A 24,495-nucleotide genomic window follows, 5' to 3' on the forward strand; every position below is an offset into this window, starting at 1 on the left:
TTAATTATATACCCAAAGTTAGAAATGTAAGGAGGAAAGCAAGGCTATTTGTCAATCACAAAACAAACAAAAAAGTGAAAATTCACATTGTTATCCTGCTGCTGACATACATACAGCCACATTCCACGCTTGAGATCGTAATGCTTTGGCTCCAGATATGAAATGAAAAAGGTTACTCCGAAAAGAATCCTGTCCTGAAATAAATCAGATTTGGTGTGTGTGTGTGTGTGTGTGTGTGTGTGTGCACTCATCTATTGCAGGAGTGTGTGTGCAAGTGTGTATCTGAAATTGCTTGCCAGTGCCTGGCTCAGCGTAAACAAGACATCTAGACCTCAACAGTGGAGGATAAGGAAGGATGCCATGCATGTCCTTTATACAGACCCATACAAACTGTACACACACACGCACACACACACAGATATACACGCACACACTGAGCCGGTAAGGGAGATATATATGTCTGCTTGGCACTGCTCAAATCCCTGGTGTCAGTCAAGCTCAACCTGGGCATTATTATCACTAGCAAGACGACAGAGTCCTATTTATCAAGGCTCGCTCCCACCTCCACACATCCACAGAGATACGGAGGAAGGGAGTGGTCACACTGATAGCCAGGACCATACATGATGGACTCGTTGAGGGAATCATGTTGCGGTGTGTTCAGGGGGGAAGAGAAATGATGAGCGGAGGCAGTGAGGAAGAAAGAGAAAAAGATTGATGACAAAAAAAAGAGAGAGAGAAAAAACCAGCAAGAAAGAGGAACTCAAGGAGCGCAGGCAAGTGACTAGACATTTGTTGTACACATTCTGGCTGTCACCATGTGGAAAAGTAACCCAGCCGATGCTTTATTCAATGCAGCTAGCTATTACCCGGCTATTCCACAGGGTTTCTGGCCCATGCTGACATCACACAAATACTTTGTTGCTACAGGTTTTTGTTTTGATCGGTGGGACACATCACAAGGTTTCAGAGAGCCTAATTTAGGGCTAGGAAACATCATTTCTGACTGAACATACCAAATTAAAGCTGAGAAAATATGATAATTCTTTCTAATGTAAATAGAAAAGAATACATGCATGGTTGCTTCTTTAAAGGCATGTATATTGTTCTGTTAAATTGTTCTGGATTCATTTCAGAGTGGACATGCAATAACAGATTTGCCATTCATTAGTGAAGGAAATATGCCCACTATCAAATGCATTTTAATGCCTGTAAGGATTCACAGTAAATTATACAATACATAATATACTGCAAATCAAACGTGTGCCTTACAAATAGGTATACACAACTATGGAAGCAAAGAAAGGCTGTAATAATTTTGATTTTGTAAGCAACTAAATACCTAATTTTTAAAATGTCACTAGTATTGAATACTCATTGTTAACATTGAGATACTATTGAACTCATGGAATTGAAATGTGCAAACTGCGGTCAACAGTCAAGTGTGCAGGGTTTCTCTCATCTGAAGGCTCCACTGTTTATCCTTGGTAATGTTCAAGTTGGAATTTTTCATCCTAAATTTGCAGATCTGAAAATGACCAACTCAACCTGAGCAACTGTCTGCATTTGTGAAGTCTAAAACGAAATACTTAAATTTTTTAACATTGCATAACTTAAAATTACATACTGGAAATATATGAAGTCAGACAGTTGGTTCTCAAACTACAATATTTTTACATTAAGTATTCAGTAGTAACCACATGGAGTTTTTTTTGTCTTTTTTGCTTCCATTCTAAGGCTCCTAACTCACACTATCCTGCGAACATTGCTCTGCCAAGGTTCCACAGTATACAAAATGAACCAAAAAATAGTAGAGCTGCAAAGATTAGTCAATTAGTTGTCAACTATTAAATTAATCGCCAACTATTTTGATAACCGTTTAATCGGTGTGTCATTTTTATAAAAGAAAAAGTCACATTTTTCTGATTCCAGCTTCTTAAATGTGAATATTTTCTAGATTCTTCTCTCCTCTGTGACAGCAAACTGAATATCTTTGAGTTGTGGACAAAACAAGACATTTGAGAACGTCATCTTGGGCTTTGGAAAACACTGATCTGATGGATTCCTCACCATTTTCTTGACATTTTATAGACCAAGCAACTAATTACTGTAATGAATCAAGAAAATGATCAATATATTAATCGACAATGAAGTATTAAAATAAGACACACTGAGACCGTATGCACTCCCTATGGATGTCAGCTCCACACCCACCCACGCACATAGACAAAGAAATGCTGCTGCTTTTCTTTTTATTATTGTACTGTTTGTACATCACAGCAAACCCACATGCACAATCAGGCCCGTATTAAGACAATGTGGTGCCCCTGGGCACTATACCTCAAAGGCCTACTACATCACATTTCTTGGGAGTGATAGTGGTCATGTAATCTTGATTTATTTATAATTTTTTATTATTATTATTATTATTATTATAGTAAAATTAGTGTTCATAAACGAGTAATGGTCTTTCAACAATTTCAAGTGAATAATATAAAAATGTATGAAAAATATTTTTAAAGCTTGTGTCATGTGGTACCCCCCCACTGGTTGTGAATGGTTGGTGCCCCTGGGCACTGGCCCAGTTGCCCTTATGGATATTTCAGGCATGTGCACAATATACACAGACCACCTTCAACTTCTTTAATTTCTCCTGTGCGATGAATAATGAAGACTGTGTGTATGCGTATTTGCGCATGTGTGTGTGTGTGTGTGTGTGTGTGTGTGTGTGTGTGTGTGTGTGTGCACCAGACGAAAAGGATAGGCCATGCTCACACACACATACGTGTATACTGACACACATACTGTACATACAAGTGATTTACTCTGAGGAAACTTTAGTTAGCTATATAATGTAGCTATTTTACAAATGCATGTCAATATTTCAACATGTGGATCATGAAAACATGATAGAATATTATATGTATTCAATTCAAAAACTATAATAGAAGAAAAGTCCTGTGAGAGATTTTCAGTGACATGTTAGTAATTTCTCCCTGACCCTGTCCTGAGTTTCCACAGCCATAGTTCAGCTTCACATTCAGATTCTTACCACTTCAAAAATACTTCACCTCTGCGTCTGTCTCTCTTTAGTTGTTTGTCTTGTTCAGTCTGCTGCTCTGTCCACACTTCACTTTACCTGTTTTCTCTCTCCTACTTCTTGATTGTCTCAATCAGGTGAAAATTATGCGCTGCTCTTTTTTCATTCTGAGAGTCATGCAGAGGCTACAGAAATAGACGAGGGGAGTGTGAAGGACGAAGGCAGGGGACGGGAACCAAACGTGGTCAACAGCACCACCTAGTGACAACAAGTCCTGCTGCTCATAAAGTCTGATTATCAATTATGGAGCCTTTTGGATGAATCCAAATCTTCCGGATGGGGCTCTGTCACCTACTGACAGTCATCTATAAAGTCAGTGAAGACTTTAAGTTTCTGTCCAGCTTCATTTACAATGACAGTGACTGACATATACAGCGGTGAAGAGTTTTGTTGGAAATACAAGGAGATAGATAAGTATAGACAGCTTATTACACAGCTGCTTATGGACAGTGATGGAAGAAGAAATACTCCATTATAAATAAAAGCCCTGCTTTAAAATTTTTACTTATGTCAAAAAGACAGAAGTATTATCAGGGAAAGTATGTGCTATGTTACTATATCTATATATAGGATTTATATATATATATTATCTGATTATTATAACATGTATGCAGTATTTTAATGTTGTGGCTAGGGTGAGGTGTAGCCAACTTTAACTACTTTATATTCTGATGGGTAGTTTAAAGTATAAAAATGCATCATATTTTATTTGTTCATCAAATGTTTTGTGTGTAAAATCTTAACCTGCAAAGTAACTAGTATACATAGCAAATAATATCAGACAAATGTAGTGGAGTCATAAATATCATAAATGGACATGCTCAAGTACAGTACAAGTACCTTCACAACACTACTTAAGCAGAGTACTTGAGTAAATGTACTTAGTTACTTTCCACCACTGATTAGGCACTGTGTTGCAGTGATGCTTGATTTCATACAAAGACTGTATACATTTTTAGCAAAGTTAAGAACAGAGGACATTTTTTTATTTCCTAATGTTACTGTGAAGACGTATAACGCTGCCAATAACCAAATAATTCAAGAAGAAATATAGAACAGTTAAAGGTTTAAAAAAAAAACATTGTTTCACTTTTTATACATACAAATACAGCAGAGAAGAATTTATGAAATAAAACTATAATAGTCTATTTACATGTTAAGCAATTTTATCCAATCTTGTTTTTCTGCCTTTTTTCATTGAAAGTGAATTTTTTAAATTATTTTTAAATATATATTTCAAGAAGAATTTTTTATTGTCTACAGACATGAAAATATCTGTGTGTGAAAGCCCACATCAGCACTTTCAACTGGCTTTCTCCTCTAAATGATAAATATAAAAAAAAGTTATGATACTATAGACAAAACATGCTCAGTGTATTCACGGAGGAGTAGGCAGACTCCAGACTCAACAACAGTTGAGCAGAAATCTGTTACCTGGTTTTCCCACATTCACAGCATTAACAGGAAGGCTACGGCTTTACACCATGATGACATAACAACTGTATGACTACGGTAGGAATAGTATAGTATGAGATAGGTTGTAGTACTGTACCTGCAGGAGGAGGTGATACTTTAAGACACGCTGCATAGGAACCACTAGTAGATCCCTCAGTGTGAATTTGCCGTGGTTGGCTCTCTTTGAACACTCCTGTAAGAAGACAACAAAGAAAGCAATTAATAAGACAGATTCCATAGGGCCGTACAATTAAGTCAGTGCTAAAAGCTAACTGGAGATTCGAAAAATATGTCTAAGTTTCCAACCGAGCCGCCCCACTATAACTGTAGTTTCAAAAAACGTCTTAAAAATGCATTACAAAAAAATTCCCAGGGACTTAGGCCTGGTGGGGGGCAACTTAGGGGCCACCGGGCTTGCAATACACCGGGGGAAACACTGCAAGCTATTACCGCTTAATTGAAAACTTTACAATCATGTATGCTGCCAGCTGTGGTGTTATCACCTGCAATGCCTCAGATACACACTTGAGGGCATTCTCTGACCATGCTGAGGGGATGAGAAATGGAAATTTGTCACTCTTAATAATCATGAAAAACTATTTACCTCTAGCTTCATGCGTATGTCCTCTCTGTCTTTGCAGATGTCATCCAGACTGGCGATGGCTGTTTCCACATGGCTGCAGTATTTCCCATAGATCAACAACCTGGGACGGATCAAACACATGCAGCAGGAGGTTGAGAGAGGAAGCCAGGGTGCCTGCATTATTCTGACCACAGTATCTAAGACTTTAAAAGGCAGTTTAATAATGTCATAGATAGATAGATACTGTATTGATCCCCAAGGGGAAATTCAAGATGTATGTACAGAATGTATTGTAAGAGCTTTACGGAAAATATAAAGGCTTATGAGAGCCTACAGCTCAGAGAGTTACAAAATTCATAGCTTACCTCTCTTTGAAAGTGATGAAGATCTGGTAAACGTTCTGGGCACTTCTGTGCTGGACTGAGTTTTGGATTTCCATCAGTAAACATTTGTGAACTTTAACCAGGTCCTGAAACGCAAACGCAAAGATCCTTTAATGTCGACGTACATCAAACTTCTGTTACTTTCATTTAGGTCTGCAACTAATGATGATTTTTATGATTTATTATTAAAAAGTATTTCAGTGATTAATCCATCATTTGGTCTACACATATATTGTCTTATTATGACATACGACAATAAGAAACGCAGCAATTCACAATTGAGAAGCTAGAATTAGGAAATGTTTGGTTTACGCTTTGTCATTGTGAGCATGTTAGCATAATATTCAATGTGTTTAATACATATTTAATGCTGTGTGAACAGGTGTGTTTCAATTTGGAGAATAAAAAAGACATGACAGTGTGACACATTCAATGTGGAATTCATTAATGTTATATTTCACACCTGCGCCTTTCCTACTGTGACATGTCAACATGTCTGTGGTGAAAAGGGCCCTTCAAAAAAATTAGTGTGAGCCCGAGTTGAACACACAGTCAGATGATTACACTGAAAAGACAATGACTTACCGGGATGTTCACAAACACCTTTTCCATCTCGGCCATGGATAGAAACATGGTGAGGGGCATCATAAAGTGCTGCAGCAGAGAGAGAGAGAGAGAGAGAGAGAGAGAGAGAGAGAGAGAGAGAGAGAGAGAGAGAGAGAGAGAGAGAGAGAGAGAGAGAGAGAGAGAGAGAGAGAGAGTGTGAGAGAGAGAGAGAGAGAGAGAGAGAGAGAGAATGTAAGAGAATGTAGCTTTCCCCTGCACAATAAGAGTGGGAAAGTCATTTTACAGAAGCTATTATATTATGGGGCCAATTTGCAAAGAGCTGCAGTCAGCAATAACAAGGAGGACTGTCTGGGTCACGACAATAATCTCATTTTCAGAGTTTGCAATTTAATGATTTCCTCTCAGGAAAAAGTCGCGCCACATGGTCACCTCTACATCTCAAACTAACTTCCACCATCCACTTCATATCGAAACTCATCTACCGAGTACTCCGCTGGGAGAGCAGGCAAGGTCTTTTTCCAGACGTGAACGTACACAAGAGGGAGAAGACAAGTAGCTGTGGCTGGGGGGAAGGGGGGGGGGAGAGACGGCGGGCCTCCCAGAGTCCTGTAAAAGTGCAGGGTAAGGTGGAAAACATCCACCGCAAAAGGGCTTTTCTCATAGTTTGTTCTTAGCAGTGCTGGGAATACTCATTATCCACTACTAATTTCAAAAATAAAAATGTATTCTTTCACTCTTTTCCCTCTGGGAGTACAGATTTGTTACACTACTCATTATTTTTTCCATTATACCCCAAATGACAGTGAGTCAGTTTCACAGTTTCTCATATTGCAAGTGATAAGGAGGTCAAATTGATTTCTAGTGCTCTTGTCATGCTTTTAACTGCATAAAATCAATAGAGGGGGACAATTTCCACCCTAAGAAAGTTTACTTTAGTTTCACTTTTGACCCACTCCAGTGGAATGTATGCTCAAATTATTGAATTTATGATTAGTAATTTGTAATATTTCTGATACTGAAATGAGCTATGTAGTTATTATTGTGACAAGCAGGGCCACACGGAATCTGCGGACACAGAATTCCACAGACATTTCCACAGATTTTATAAAAGAAATAAAACTCAGAATGTTAACACATCTCCACCCCAAGCAGAAATATATTTAAAAGTCGAATTCTGGATCACCACTGAAAACTGTAAAAAAAAATCTGCAGATTCCGTTTTGGTCTAGTAATAAGTAGCATTGCTATGACTGTCATTTAAACCAACTCTGTCCTCAGTTTGGACATAATTTAGTCCGTCAGGGACCTGGGAAAACACATTATGCAATAATATATTGTCATTTTTTTCTCATTTAGAATAGTTTTTAAGGTCTTGATGTTTTCACTCCTGTTAATTTACATCAGATGAGTTTTTTTTTTTTTTTTTTTTTTTTACAGACGTATGCTTCTAAACACACCCCACGCACAGTGTAGATATCAATTCACTTGGTCAAACTAGGCCAGTGTTTCCCAGCCTGAGGGTCGGGATCTCCACAGGATAAATCAATCAATAATTATCAATGGGACAGGAAATGGGATCAATGGGACTCTAATTGAGATTCTTATTTTTTGCTTTTTTTTCTCCATGTAAAGTACTTAAAGGTTTTGCCTCTTCTGGCCTCTATGAATCACTGAAGTGAAAAAATCTGAGAAAATCACACATCTCATAAACATATTTAACCTGTGACGAGGGGTCGCACGCAGACACTGCTTTATTTTAAGGGCTCATCACCCAAAAAGGTTGGGACCCACTGATTTGAGTAACATCATTTGTAAGATCTAACAAGCTTCTACAAACCATACTTGACAACACACCAGTGACTATTTTATCAACAACCTTTCACATCAAATCTAAACTCTTCATGTAACATCTGTGGATAACAGCACACAGATGTTTGCATTCTCTACACTGTATGTGCTATACTAATAATAATAATAATTAGCATAAATACACAGGAATAAAATGTTCAGCACAAGTGTCAATAGTGTCAAAGTGTGACAATAATATGCCCTATTAGCAAGTCAGTACCTTCTCTATAGACTCCAGGGTCTCAGTGTATTTCTCCTCTGTCTGCTTGATCTCTGTCAAACAGCAACTCCTGATGTCAGTCTCTGCTTGCTTCTGGAACGCCTACACACACACACACACACACACACACACACACACACACATACACAGGACTGTTACTATGTGTCAGCGATGTGGGCTGACAAACTGTTGAGTCTTCATCCAGATGTAGTCTACGTAACCCTTTTAAGCAAGGTCAGAGTCACACATGCTAGCTAGATTGTCTGCCAATTATGACAGAGTATGAGGTACCATCATATTTATTGAACAAAGCATGTATAATGTGAGTAAAAATAAAAATTCACTTAATAGGAAATAAGAGAGAATTTTTCATGGAATTCAGTAAGCCTAGAGACTGTGTATACGCTAAATATGAAGCTACAGCCAGCAGCCTATTAGCCAGTCCCTCCAGGATTTCGCGATCGCGCCAATTCACGTGAATTCAGCCAATCACAGCGACTTTGGTGCAACTCGCAATTTTGACCAATCACTGCAACTTTTCCGCAAATTTGACCAATAACCGAAGTTTCCCACGACTTCAACCAATGCCAGCAGTCCCACGTGCCAGACTTGGCGTCAGTATGTGACTCTGAGAGCCAATGACCAAGCGGGAGTGAGAACGGGTTGACGTCACACGTACGTCGCCAAATTCCTTTCCTTGTAAGACGAGACGTGTGTGACTCGAACATCTCACATTTACCAACAAAACGTACAGCGAAAGAACATTTCAGATCGTCCTGCCAATCTGTATACATTTTAACATCAATGTACGCTGTAATGATTTTTCACTATAAAGTCGCTGAAAGCGGCTGCTGTTTCCTGTCGGCTCTCAGCAGCGGACGGGGCTGCTCAGTTCCCCCCGCGACTGACATACACACACAAACACACATGGTGGATGCAGGATAAACCGGAGAGGATACGTACAGGATGACCTAAATTGAGGACAGCTACGCTCGTTATTGTAAGTGCAATGATAAGTTAAAGTCCAAAAAGTATTTTATCAAACCGTGTGAATGTGTCCCAGGCCAAAATAGGAAATTAACTAACAATGTAAAGATCAACAAGCCGCTAACAGATGTTCAAATTTGATTCATTCAATAAATTATTTTTTGTCTTAAATCCACCAGCCATTTTCATATTATACCAATACTTGCAGCATCCTGAGCCTTTTTGGTAAAGTTACTAAGAAAACTCAGCCCAGAGTAGTTTTATTCTCCCCAAAACAAGTTTCCTTTTTATTTTTAAAGAAAAAAATTGCAACTTTTTTTGCAACTTTCTCCGTCTCCAGCAACTTAATTGCAACAAACATACAAAAGACATCACAACTTTTATCGAAATTTTTTACAAAAGCTTTTTTCTCAAAAAAAGGCTGCGAAATCCTGGAGGGACTGATTAGCTTAATTAGCTTAGTTTAGCACAAAGACTGGAAGGCGGGGGGGGGGGGGGGGGGAAACTGAAGAGTAAAAATTACAAGTTGTAATTTTATGGAGAGTTATCGCCTACTGTACTTAATGTGTACGACAAGACTCAGGAAGTCACTGCGCCTGAACAAGAAATATAGTCTAGCATCGCTCCACATAAAACCACAAATTGTGTTTTTTCAGTTTTGGTACAGATTTAAACAAATCACATATACTGTATTATGTTAATTTGTGAGCTTTAGAGGTGCTGCTAGGCATATTTTGTTACCTTTGTACAGTCACGCTAGCTTCCAGCTATGCTAGGCTAAGCTAATTGGCTGCTGGCTCTAGCTTAATATTTAGCAAATGTACAGACATGAGAGTGGTATCAATCTTCTTATTTCTCTCTCAGCAAAAGAAGAAGAAGCAAATAAGCATATTTAATGAAATGCAAAATTATTTCTTTAAATGCAGATGGTGACTCAAAAACTGAGTCAGCCTGTATTAATGAGGTATGGCAAAAAGTGAGTGTTAGGAGGACTAACCGGAGGCGGGATAGCTTCTGTCTTCATCAGGTCCTCATAGATCTCTCCTCCATCTTCATCATCATACACGCAGTCATATAGATCCTCCTCATCCTCCAACCCGTTCTCACTGCAGCACACATGACAGAATATGGTACTGACACGACATTACATCACACATCTGTTTGATCCTGAGTTTTACTGTGAGTGGGTAATGGTTTTTACTCCTCATGACAGCCACATGACACGTTGACGCAAAAACACACAGTTGTGGTTTTTACAGAAGTGGATTTCAATACCATACTACAAATCTTGTTAGCCGGGGACGACACTTAATCCATGGCTGTGAAAGTGGCTCAGAAACACACACACACACACACACACACACACACACACACACACACAAGCCACAAGCAAAGACTGTTATATGTGACGCCACAGGCCTGTTCCGACTGCTCACATCTGAGCCAATTACTGTACCTTGGCAAGTGGGCTAAAATGACATGACTCAGTGCTTGTGTGTGTGTGTGTGTGTGTGTGTGTGTGTGTGTGTGTAACCAATAACAGGAAAGCTGATTGGCTGCAATATAATTTGAAAGAAAGAACTACAACACCACGGAATAATAATAAAAAACATTGTAAAGCGCTGTGGGAAAATTTCAATGAGCATTAGAAGTAGCGTTGCATGGACGTAGGAAAATTAAGACCTGTTTAAAATTATTTAAGACCTAGAATTTGAGACTTTTTAAGGCCTTAAATTTTGAAATTTTAGGCTATTTTAGACTTTTTAATACCCTGCGGAAACCCTAACATGTTAAACACACAATGGGCATAAAATAGTTTGGTCAACTCTTGACGGTGTTTGTGTTAGAGTATAGACGGTTGGCTCTAAATGGTCAACAGTCGAGCAAAGCACTCCTGTTGGGTGAATGGGTATGTTTCTGTACATGCTGTGTCCGTTTGCTGCTGAACTGAGCAGATGGCAGTTGAGAGGTGAACACAGCTCTGTTCAGTGTGATCCAGGCTGCCACTTCCACCTCCCATCCACTGCTGGCTGCTGTCAGCTGTTTTTGCTCTGTCACTAATGACTATAGGCTGCTTCCTACTCTAGGAGCTGTCAGCGCTGAACATAGTGCAGAGCACTGTGTCAGTGTGAGGCTTCCCAACAGCATTTTCACTGTAAGATTATCTGTCTCCACTGACTTACATTACCGCACAATTTACAGTAGCTCTGCCTTTACAATGCAACTCAAAACCAATCCTGTACTTTTCCATTTGTGTCAATGGTTTCTGCTTGGATCCATGAAGTTACATTTGACTCTAGGCCAACAATAGACAAATATAAGCCTCATTAATCAAGCACGTGCTATGAATAGAAAGGAAAATGTTTTAGATTCACTTTTTATTGCTGCTTTGCATATAGATACATGATTTTGTGTCAGGAGTTCTGTTCCCAATGTAGGTGTCTTATGAGTTTGTTCCTTGTTCACTGTGGAACATGCAATATTTGTTGTTTTGATAAAGTTATTTTATGACATAATTGTAAAACAAAAAAAGCATAAATGAGACGATGGTCAGCTGTCATCATATGTCATGTTCAAATGTTATTAGAAAACATATAACCTCAGTTAATTTATCAGGTTAATTTGATGTCCCCGATACAACTCACTCAAGTTCAAACAGGCTTTAAGGGTATTTGTATACATGCAAATCTGTAATACTTTCATAAGTGTGTGGGCGATAGGGTGTGAAAACAGGCTGGAATTATTATCAAGCCCACACGACTTGTGATTTACTATGAATAGAGTGGGGAGAGCTCATGCTGAACGCCTTGGTGGAGGTGGCTGCGTTCCAGTCAACACCCAGGGAACAAATGTTGCCTGGGCCCAGAACAGCCTGAAGAGAAGAGACGAGACGAGACGAGACAAGACGAGAAGAAAAAAGAAGAGAAGAGACGTACTCTATAAGGTCCTCCAGGTGGTTGTAGATATCGTCATGTTCAACACTATCCTCGGATGGAAACGGCCTTTGAAGGGAAACAGAAAGCAATCTGTGTCAATCTTAAAATGTCATCAATAAATACCATGCCATAGGATACATAGTAGATTGCGTCATGTAATACCGTATTTTGTCACACTTTATTGTACATAAGTATGTATCATGACATTTCACTTCAACATACCTGACTCCAGTTTGCTGTGCAAACACTGTGTGGGAAAGTTTCGAGAGTGTGTCCATAACCTGCAATGGAAAAAGGGATTCATTATTTTATCAATATTATTTACATTATAAAGCACATTATACAGTCCGGAAGGCAGGACCTATGACTGATGGGGTTTGTTGTTTGGGTCTTGGTGCTCTCGTGGTGCTGCATTTCTAAGCGGAGACACATGAGGGCAGCATTCTCAAACACTCCAACACTGAGACGTTTTAACTCTGTCATTTATTTGTGTGCAATAAAAGAAACACAGTCACAATCCATGAGAGCTAAATAACTTGCACTTATATTGTGAAATATAAGTCATTCTAGTTGCTAGCTATTTATTGGATGGACTTTTTATTTCTTTGGTATTTCTTAGTGAGTGTGTGTGTGTGTGTGTGTGTGTGTGTGTGTGTGTGTGTGTGTGTGTGTGTGTGTGTGTGTGCGTGTGTGTGTGTGTGCGTGTGTGTGTGTGTGCGTGTGTGTGTGTGCGTGTGTGTGTGTGTGTGTGTGTGTATGGCATTAGGGTCCGTTTTAGTCTTATCATTGATTGTACTGGTTTAGATTTGTAGGGATTGGTTGTAATTTTATTTGTGATGGTACTTGTTGCTCAGATTTTATTAGTGATTGATGATGTGTTTTTTTTTTTTTTTTTATATATATATATATAGATGTCTGTATTTAATTATCTGGATTTTAATCCAATAGCACTTTATTATTTTTTTTTTTAGTTTTTAGTTATGTTTTATTTCTGTGTCATGCCAAACATTTTGGCCCATCTCACATGGGATTACAAGACACCACAAATTTACTTATTTAACAAACATCTTCCTGTCGCATATACAAATCATTCGGAGAAATACATGAATACAAATATACACATATACACACATATACACATACATATATGTATATACACGTACACACATACACACACACAAACAACAAATTCTCATCTACAATTCATCTCGATAAAGAGCTTTTTTCCTCTTCTCCCAACTTTATCTAGATAATTGGCTAATTTATATGTTTCATATGTGAACAGCCATCTCAGTCTTTGAGCATCATCCATATTTACCAAGTCAATTTCTGCCTTTATCCTACGAAACAAAAAAATCACACTGTTCACAATAAAAAGGACAATAGAAAACAAAATGGAACTCATTTTCTATATTTTGGACATCTTTATGATGGACAAACTGGCACCTTAATGATGGATTATAGGACTTTAACCAATTAATTTAAATGATGTGATGCATGTATTCCATGTGGTTATTGTCAGTGCTCCACTTAATGTGGATGTCTGGATGCTGCGTCTCTGATTGTCTTGACATATATGCCTTGCTGCGCCACAAATTGCCCCTCAGGGACAATATCAATATCAATAAAGTTGAAGAAGTTGAGGAAGTAATTAATGTACATAGTCATACAATGTTATTTTTTGTGTGTTTTAACATCCCTATGTGGAAAATGTTGTGTTGACTCATTTGACATAGTAAACAGTTAGCAGTACAGTAGCGACAGAGCAGAGTCACATAACTATTCAGTAATTTATAGTGCTGTGAAGTTAACTGCATGCTCTTGTGGTGTTGACATGATTGCTATTTGTATGGCATGTAATTTCACACTGCTGTGCTCAGTCCTGCCAGTACTCTTAACTCCCTTTTTGTGTGTGTTTGTGTGTGTGACCTGCTCGACTAATCGCCGCTGAACTCACCTGCCTAATGAACGATACAGTTTTATAAGTCAACGCTCGACAGGCAGCTCTGCTTATTCATGTTTTGCCACCTGGCAAAGGCCCACAAACCTCTTTGTGTTGGGGCATCTACCCACTGATATAACACGTGGACGTGCTAATGAAAACATGCCCGCACACTCGCATTCACACACACACACACACACACACACACACACACACACACACACACACAGACAGACACACACACACACACACACACACACACATCATTGATGTAACCGTAAATACGCACATCTGGCCTGGAGCAGAAGCTCTCAGAGATCAATACTGATCGCACAACTGGCCTTTCCCTTCCCCCACCAGTCAATAGAATAGACAGTGGAACACAAAGGACGGAGAGAGGCAGAAACACGTTTCTGCTCACATCCTTTAAGCTATAAACTGTAACACTGTGCACCACTGGAACTAATAATGTGACATGTTGTGTGTCACTGATTTAAAATGAATGTTCGTCCAATGTAGGATGCTGAAGATTGATGGACTTGTAGCTGTTTTTAGTATCCGTGTTCAGTGTTTTTAACCACTCGAATTTAACGATCTCTAATAGATAAGCAGACAGTGTGGAGTGCACAATATGCAATCAATCAAACCATATATATCAAAATTGAAGGCGGATGACACTAACTGACATTCCACATCCCATACATGTGTCAAAGTCTGACTTTAAGGAAGCATTTAATTATATCACAGACATCCGAAGCAGCAGTGCATTAAGAACACCATGAAACACAATGTCAAGCAGAGTTTATCAGTCGGGTCTCTGATCAAAGAGATGTGTGAGTGGTGAGCAGCTGAGAGAAGGAGCAGAGCCGTGCTTGTGACGGAGCTCAGCAGCAGTGATTATGCCTCATCATGAGAGGAGGTAGCACTGTTTCACACCTGCATTTACCCACATTGGTAACATACATTTAAGGCAATCTAACAAATAGGAATTGGTTCATGTGCTTTCCATAATAATTCACTGAGCCTACTTACATGTTTTTAGTTCTCTTGATAGAGGACGCATACTTTATGATACATCAAATTGGAAGATTTCTTTTACTGTATATTAGATACAGATGAAATGTGTTGGTTTTTTTTTAACCCAAAAAACAGGAGTTGGCTCCATACAGCCAACAACATCTACCAATTAGATACAGTGTGTAGCCGAGAGCAAAAAACCCAGGGCAAAAGAAGTATGCAAAGCTGCTCGCTGCTGTCTGTTTACAGGTGTTTAGGAGTACCACTGCTGATGTGAAAAGTGTTGTACTTCTTGAGCTCTTTGAGATCTGACAAATTGCCTCACGTGATGTCACTTGAGTCGGCATCGGTTGGTGCTACAAGTTTGAAAATGAAAGAAATCAGGGGGTATGGATTTTGAGAGAAATTAGGTTACCAGACCTCTCTGTAGCCTGCTCCTCATCTCTGCTTGAGGCTCGAGGCTAACACAACCAATAAACTCACATCAAACTGTTGCCAATTGATTGCATCGTGGGTAATGTAGGCTTCAGGTTTCGACAAGGTGTAAATAAAAAAGACGAAATCTTTGGTTCTGCTGCATCAAATGTAATATCTTTGGTCAACACTGTCCACAATGTTATAGTGTGCTGAATCAATGGAGTACTATTTTAAGAGTACTGCTCTGAGCCCACAGTAATAATTGAAGGCAACTCAGATAGCAACATTTTTATCCATTTTTTTTCACACTATAAACAAGAACCAAAACCAAACACCAATTGAGCCTATTTAGAGCTAAGCACAGATACAAGTCCTGAAGTCCAGCAGCCTGGGTGTTAGAATTCTTCTGGACTCAGTGTGAGCTTCAGCAAGCAAAAGACGAAGGAGAAAAACTGATTATGACTATTTGCAACATGGCAACTAACAATTAACTCAACATACAATATGTGCTCAGGAACTACAATGCATGCCAACAAACACAGATATGAATGAGTACAGTGAGAATGGCACATTTTTGAATGTGTCATCTTAAACTCAAAGAGAATATTCCTGTTATCAATCCTCACACAGTTATCAGACAGAGTCGATAGAGTTCTCCTTCCATTAATAAATGAAGGGCATGACATCCGGAGGACAGTTGGTTGGCACAACATGTTCAAAAGCTGAAGACCCACTGCGCGATGAACAGAGCTTTGGAGGCTTTCCAGTTTTAGCTGGCAGGCACTTTTTCGGGGGGGGGAGGGAGGGGGGACAAGTTGTGTATAGTTGTGCTTTTTGGCTTGACTGAATACATGAGTCACACACTCATTCCCAACAAAATTGACCATCTGCACACAGCCAAAAACATATTATCCATCAGCGGTCGCACCACTGTTAATAGAAATGTCCACAAAAGAAATGAGAGATTAAGAGGCAATGATTTTAGGTTAAAAAACTTCATCAGTCAGCAAAGCAAAAAATGCATCATGTCAGACTTAAAAATACATCATGATTCAGCTGTCACAAGGACTCCAATACAAAACTGGCACAGTATCTGTTCTTTAAAGCTGCACTGAGCAACTGTGTCATCAGCCAAATTCACTAAGTAAGACTGAGATAGAAAACCAGAAAACATGAGAAACAGCTCTGAAGACGCTAGCCCTAAACCCACCAGACTCCATTTAAGAAAACAATACTTTTAGCGTGTATAGAGCCAACATATTTTATATATTTTAATATATTTTATTATGTAAATCAGTAAACTGCGTGTTTATTTCAACCAAAACTAGAGTTGTGATGGTTGGAAAAGCGGAAAGACGACCCGAAACGGTTTTTCATAGTTTTATTTTGTTTAATATGTTTAAAAGAAGGATCTTACTCTTTAACAGAAAGGTCAACCTCCTTAGAAATCCTTTCCATAATGTTGTCAGACACTTAGAATATTAAACTGATTAAAAAGGTCAAAGGTCATGCATTAGCTGTGGTGTCCAGTGTGTGCACATAAAGCAGAGGGCCCGGGCTCAGCAGCCGTGACGCAGATGGGGGGGAATTGGTCCTCTGATAGAGGCTAATAAAGCTGCCCTGTCTGACCACGGCTGCACCGCTGGATCCAATGATTCACACCGGAGCAATTAAGGCAGGATGAGAGATGTGTCTGCCCAGACGACAGGGAGACGAGTAAAGGGAGACAAGTACACAATATGCGTGTGTGTGTGTGTGTGTGTGTGTGTGTGGTTGGATGCGGGTGTGGAAACTACATCAAACATGGACACCATGTTTAGTGTTTTCACAAAACATATTTTCTATTGACATGCAAACCCACTCATTTCCTCCTCAAGAATGGATGAAATGGGTGATATATTTTAGATGTGTGACATGCCAACAGTTTTACTGGTTTCACACATAACCCAGCAAGCCGTCCCAGTTTTTGCACTGCGCTTTTACTCCTCCATTCTGTGGCTTTGCCTTCCAAACCAAGAAATATGAGCACTTAATTCCTGTTTACATTTTGTAATTGAGGTCACCTCCACACTTCTGAAATCAGTGCTGAAAATGGTGCTTAACTGCAGCATTTCACAGGAACTAATTCAACTGCAGTGTTAAAATGACAAAGATCCATTTAGCTTAATTACCTTGTTGCTGTCATTTTAAGAATCCAAAATAAAATTAGTCATTTATAACCACAATCTTGACTAATTTGCCAAAAAAATAAATCTGCAGCCATTAGTCACTCTGTGTCCACACCTGTCTCCCTGTGCCGTATAAAACATAATGCATGAGCATTATTATTTTTATTAACTAAGTCAGCCCCAAACTATCTGATCACTGCATCTCTCCTCATACCTTTTGAAAACAGACCACTTCCTGCGACTATCTAACTGACCAGGGATCAGCTGTTTGCTTTAGGGTTTTCTCACCACCACATATGAGATAAACCAGGTCGGAAACCCTCGGGGGGGGGGGTGTGTGGGGGGGGTGGTGGTGGTTGATCTGACCACACCAAACAAGCAGGTGTGAGAGCACCTTCAGATATGGTTAGCATCATCTTCAGCCCTCGCTGACTGTTATTTCAGGGTCTGGTGGGTTTCAGCGAACGCAATTTCGCAGATGTTTTTATGTTTAAAAGAAGGATCTTACTCTTTAACAGAAAGGTCGACCTCCTTAGAAATCCTTTCCATAATGTTGTCAGACACTTAGAATATTAAACTGAGCCTGTCAATGGCAAAACGAGCACTTTTGTGAACGTAAATACACGCTGCACGATTACCCTTTTAACTTATATTGTAGCTTGTTTCGCCGCTGCCAACTGCAGTGATCTTGCTTAATACTGGGCCAATGTCAAAGATTGTTGTTCCCATCTGTCACGTAGACACAAAAAACATAGGAAAATAGGGCCAGGTTGAAAAAAACAGTAGTTACCCTTTAAGACTTTTACATTAAAAAAAAAATTAAGACTAATTTGGAGGTGCCCCTGCATTGACTCTGAGGACCCCCTGTTGAAGATCCCTGATTTAGAGTATGTATTTCAAAGATTGCAACACTTCCTTAGCCTACTGTTTTCAGAACAGTTTATTTAAAGTCTAGAGAGTTTACTGCTTTAGTTTTCTGCACAAAAAACTCTAAGACTGAAGGAGGATGAGTGCAGAGGGTGTCTAATTCAAGGGTGTTCCATGCTGTTTAACCTGAAAGAAGTGAAGGAACTGAACGCTCCAAAGGCGTTTGCTAATATACTGCAGTTCTATTGAAGTTTGAAAACACCTTTATACAAAAAAGGTTTGTTAGGGTTGAAAATCGTATCTGTAAACTGTAAGTGTACATCAAAAAAAATATTTTTCAAAATGTTCACTAACCTCTGAATGCCACCGAATGTCATTTCTGCCACCCTTGATAAAACATTTATGAAAAGCAGGAAAGGAAGTCAGCAAAATGGTGTTTGTGTTTCAGGAAGAAAACCAAAAGGCTCTTCTCTTACACACTTTTCACATCAAACATTTTGATGTTGAAACCGTTTGGAACTTTAGGACATACTTTAACAGCCTCCTCTCTTTCTCTGTTATTGTGTGGCAAACAGTGTATGTTAAATTCACATAAAAAATGTTTTTTTACATAAATGGAGAGAGTAAATACAACGCGTGTTGGTATAGAAATGTGTGTGGGTGTGTAATAATTGACTTCAGCTTGATTCCTGTGTGTGTGTGTTGTTGCATGCAAGATTAATTATTGTTATTTGTGCATATATGCATACATGAATGTGTGTGTATGTGTTTGACAGATGCAGCCGGTGTATAAAATGCAATCCACAAAGAGAGGAGCCAATAAAAGCCTGATTGGATCGGAGAGAGAGACTAGCTAATGTTTGGCAATCAGTGCCACGGCTCATTAACACCCATGATACATAATTAGTGTTTGGATATACAGACGCGTAGCTGATTGGAATGCAACACACTTTTGCATTTTTTCTCATCAGCCTTCATCGCCTGCATCATTTAGTCCACTGCTCTCCTCATCAAACAATGCTTTACTTGCATTAACTCTACAGTCGTGCATATGATAAAGACAGCAGAGCTTCCTAGAAAACAGACCGTGTCCATATAAATCTTTTTCTCTGGGTTTTGGCCCCGCCGTCAGCAAAGAGAGCTTTTACGAAAATGCACACCAGAGTGAAATAAATCCCTAAACGCCAGCCTCGTGTTTTAGTGTGGATGAGAAAAAAAACTGGACTTTTGGAAAATGATGACACAAGCTCACTCACATACAGTCAGAGGCTGAATGGCAGTAGAGTTCAGAAGCCGATCAATTTTGGAACAATTCATGTCACTGTTTGGTTTTGTGGTGTTTCCTAAAATGCCAATAAAATGTGTTTATAAAAAAAAGGGCCACAAATGTGTTAACTGGAGCATAAGTAAGAGTTTCTCTACGCTTAGTGGACCAGCAGCTGAAATTTCTACTGTTCCAAAACTCGTGTCCAAGCACAGACTTTGGAACAGAATCTGTCCCAATAGAAGACACTCCCAGTCCTCTAACTATGTCACACTCTTACTTCATCTCTTGGACTTCATTTCAGTTCAGTTATGTGCTCCGCTGGAAGGAAAGTTTCCAAGAGTGAATGCTTTGAATCTGGGTATAATCCTTTATCGCTTTCCCTCCAAATAAAAGCCATTTCAACAGCGTCAGGTCAAAATCAAGGGCATCATTGTTGTCCAGGTAAATCACATCAACCTCCACCGACTATAGCCCCTCAGGACACACGCACGCACGCACACACACACACACACACACACACACACACACACACATACACACATGCACACTCTCCCCAGAGCAGATCCTTGAAATCCTTCACTCCTGCGCTCCCTGAATGTATTATGTTCACATTAATAGGGCAGCATATCACCCAAGTGATCACACGTTTGCATGGTTTTCACACACACAAACACTCCACGGGCATACTGATGTTCCCACGCAGCTTGAGGTGTGATGCCCAAACACATCTGATCTGAAAGATCCTCACTTTGCTGACAGGTGAGGTAACTCCAGCTGAATTTCACACTGTCTGAATCAGCAGGCTGCTCACAACTGACCAGCAGTATACCACCAGTTATACTGAACCAACACACACATACACATAAACACACACTTTGCTGTATGGACAAGATAAAACATGTATATGGGACAAATATACAGCAAAAAAGTAATTTACTACTGTGGCTATCAGAGGGCTTTCTTTGTTTATTTTATCAGTACTTACAAGCAAAACAAATGCAACACCAAAGAGTAACAATAATGCAACCAACCCAAAACTATGGTGCCACTCTATGAATGTTTATGTTTGTGCATGAATACAGGTTCCAAATGCAAAATTCATTTTCATTTTTTATGGATTTTTACCAAAACATACATGCAGGTTTTTGAAAGATGTATTCCAATAATACACTTTCATTAGTCCTTGTTGGGGGACTCACAAGAGGCAGATCTTTTAAAAGTAGAGCTGAAACGATTAGTCAATTACATTTTCAAGCAAAAACCCCAAACCCTGCCTTTTTTAAGTTTTAGGTACTTTTTAGTGTCTTTTATTCGTCTTATATGAGGAATAACTGATTTTCTTCAGGTTTTGGAGTGTTGGTCGGCCAAAGCAAGCCATTTGATGACATCACCTTGGGCTTTAGGGAATTGTGATGAGCATTTTTCACTTTTCTCAGTATACGTTACAGACCAAATCAAAGCAGCAGAGGCAGGGATATCCTGACTTTTAGTCCCTAGCATGGGTCCAGCTCAAAAAACACTGGATGCAATTTAAATAGCCTTTCGTTCGAACCTCCCAGCCTGGTAAATGCCAACATCTTTCAAACTCCACATCTGGAGTTCGTAACACAGGCTTTCTGTCAAAGAAATTGAAATCTCAAACTCATGATAACCCTGATGACATCACTATGATATCATCAGGGTTACTTTCTCAGACTTGAGAAAAATAACTTCAGAACCACACAAGGGCATTGAACAGGACTACTCGGGTCAATTAAACTGGTCTACATGTTTAACACATCAGACTCCTCCACTCAGAGATAGCACGAGCCATCCCACAGCATCTTGCTATTGTGTTCACTGCTGGTATTATCATTGAATCCATGCTAAAGACATAACCTCATCCCTCCACCCACTCCCAACCTAATCCATAATACAATCTCCATTGTTTCATCACGTTGACATGACGATCTCATTCCCTCGCTGCTGAAACACTATCCTGCAGTTAACTGAGGATGAAATGAAGCAAATGGGGGAAAAGAAGTCTCCCAGAGGGGTGTTTCAGTTCAAAAATATAAACTGAGTCCTTCAAACAACCGCTGTAGTAAAGTTATCAGCATGCTGTTTAAAAGCTGCAGATTGTAGACTCATTTTGGGAGCCAAGATTTGAAAGACTCGCCAAAACCGTAACCAAGTGTAAGAGGTTGAGTGGGTTGTAAACGATGTCCTTAGGCGGTCAGTGAAAATCCATATGGACATTCCTCAGGATATGTTTTTTTCCTTTCTTCCCGGAGACTTTGATCCTGCTGTGTCAGTCGTGGAGCCCTACACTTCAGTTTTATCGGCCTTGTCTCACCCCATGGGACCTTAGGATTCACAAGTGGGGACAACCAAATGCTGAAATGAGTTGTGGGGATTTACTACTCTTCAGCATGGCATCAGTGAGGGGGAATACAGAAGCTATGGCCAAATTTCTAGACATAGTAAATCTAGGCAGGCTTTGAGTATGTTGTGTGTTAAACTTAAGTATACGCAAAGGAGTCAATATGTGTAAAAGAAAATCCGCTTGATCTTTGAGTGTGTTGCTAGTGGACATTATTGTCCCACAATGCAATGTACAAAGACAATAAATAAACTGTGAGTGGTGGTAAGAGCTGAAGAAACACAAAATAAGTATGGTTTTGGTCAAACCTTTAAATTTCTCTTTGTGAAGTTTAATTGGCTGCGGCATTCCAAAGTCACACATTGCCAGCACATGTATTGCATCATTTCCTGTTTGTACTAAATAGTAAAGTATGTTGGGTTTATAACTACTTATGATCATTTAAAATCGTCTTGAAATCAGCTACAGTGATGACAGTGACACTATTTAAATTAGGCCTACTAAATAAGGGAATAATCCACCACAGCCTTAACATACATTTTGGAGGCAAAATAATGTAAAACTTTGTGAATACACCTTGAATTGGAAACTCTTTGTATGAAGTTATATTATAATAATATTTAAAAAGATAAATGATTTAAAGTGTTTCTTCTTTCCAACAGTGAAAGACTTTAAATTCACTTTTAAGAAACTGTTTTTTTTTTACTGCAGCCATCCAATCAGGAAGTGAGTTACACCTGGGACACCAGGTGAATGTAATTAACTCGTTAGAAGGATAGAAAAGCCAGGAGGTCTGCAGTGCTCACCAGAGCTAAGACTGAGAAGCACTCCGTAGGGAAACTGCACCCAGCTGAGGGAAGAAACGCTGCGCCTTTCACATAAAACACATCTCCATCAGTGGGACTTGGTGCTTAAATTAGGGAGAAAGAAACATATCTAATATATTTAGATAAAACCTTTACAGGTAGTGAAATATCTCACTGTATGTGAGCCCCAGCAGCTCAAACATTTATTATAACCGTAGCTTTCTGGCCAACAGATGACACCTACAGCATATTTGGCTCTGCTGTACTTCCAATATGATTTACAACCATACTGGCTGTAGGTAAACAAAGGCTGAAGCGGGGTCGTCCATCTTGTTGCACCTCACACCACTATTCATCATGGTAGTTTACATGTCAGCCATTTTATTGCATTCCTTTACCAATGCTGGATTGTACATCAATGCTGGATTATAGTGTTGACCAGAGCCATAACAGGCAAGTACTCTAAAAGATGGTGTCATAAATCCAAATATCCTATATAAACATAATGTCATCTGTATTATTGGCCCAAGACATTGAAAGACTGGAAAGTAAATGAAGTCCAATATTCCAATCCCTTGAATCCTGGCTGTCAGTCTGGTATGCTCTTTTCAATTTTAACTTTCATATTTATTGGCTTTTATTGGTCATTGTTTTATTATCTGGTTTTGTGTATTAAAGATGCAATAGGCAGGATAAATATGTAAAACGTTACTCCTCTAATCACTGGATCAAAAAGTAGGGCTGCAACAGAGACGAGCGTCCACTCATTGATGTTCATCCTGCTTGTTAAAATTCTGATGTAAGTTTTAGTGAGTGAGGGAAATCTTTTTGATGTGCGTGATGCATCAAAACCCAGGGATGAAATCCCAAAGTAACACGGCAGCAAACAAGCACAGAGAAAGCCAGACTAACCAAATACGCCTCACTCGCTCTCTTTATTGCAACACAAATTTGTTTCCCCACTTCTGTGCTGCTAAAGCTCTGGCCACAAATAGCGAGCTTGTCATATCTATATGGCGTAAGTGGGTTAGCATCACTTAGCATACACCCTGGGGAGTTCCCATTAAAATCATGAACAATTAAATACGCACTGTTTCAATCTCACAGCAAATTCTGCACATTAGTCATGCTGCTGTGTGCAGTCTCAACGTGGTGTTTCTTAGTGACTTTTCGCTTCAATAATTTAATATCACAGAGAAAATATGGCACTTTGGAAGCATTTTGTATCTATTAAAAAAGCTCAGAGTAACATGAGACAAAAGCATGTAAAGTTTGTTGATTGTGTTTCACCAACTGTGGAACAATGTTTAACTTTAAGGTGGATTTTTTTTTTTGGTCTCCTTAATCATAGTCCACGTTTACAATATATGGAAACTAACAAGGAAGGAAGCATTGATCTCAATGTTTCATTCCAAAACCACTTCTCTATAATCTTCCTTGGGCCTCATGTCCACGCATACCTTGACCTAACTAATCGTGCAGTCTGGTATCTCTTGTAATTACGTACTGGATAAATCCAAACCTCACAATTTACATCCAGTGCCAATGCTGGAGGCACTGTGCCCTGAAC

General features: G+C 39.3%; 1 protein-coding gene across 2 annotated transcripts in view; it reads right to left on the reverse strand.

The window, feature by feature from the left end:
• Window positions 1-24,495, reverse strand: part of LOC116046321 (guanine nucleotide exchange factor VAV3) — a 100,695-nt gene that overhangs the window by 44,515 nt on the left and 31,685 nt on the right. For both annotated transcript variants that reach the window (XM_031294650.2, XM_031294651.2), the window contains exons 3-10: window positions 12,302-12,360; window positions 12,080-12,145; window positions 10,141-10,249; window positions 8,157-8,258; window positions 6,107-6,175; window positions 5,504-5,607; window positions 5,160-5,259; window positions 4,653-4,748 (exon numbers count right to left, since the gene is read on the reverse strand). In XM_031294650.2, coding sequence (XP_031150510.1) covers window positions 4,653-4,748; window positions 5,160-5,259; window positions 5,504-5,607; window positions 6,107-6,175; window positions 8,157-8,258; window positions 10,141-10,249; window positions 12,080-12,145; window positions 12,302-12,360 — 705 coding nt within the window. The remainder of the gene's footprint in view (window positions 1-4,652; window positions 4,749-5,159; window positions 5,260-5,503; window positions 5,608-6,106; window positions 6,176-8,156; window positions 8,259-10,140; window positions 10,250-12,079; window positions 12,146-12,301; window positions 12,361-24,495) is intronic.

The sequence above is a fragment of the Sander lucioperca genome, chromosome 1, assembly GCF_008315115.2.
Source record: "Sander lucioperca isolate FBNREF2018 chromosome 1, SLUC_FBN_1.2, whole genome shotgun sequence".
Taxonomy (NCBI): Eukaryota; Metazoa; Chordata; class Actinopteri; order Perciformes; family Percidae; genus Sander; species Sander lucioperca.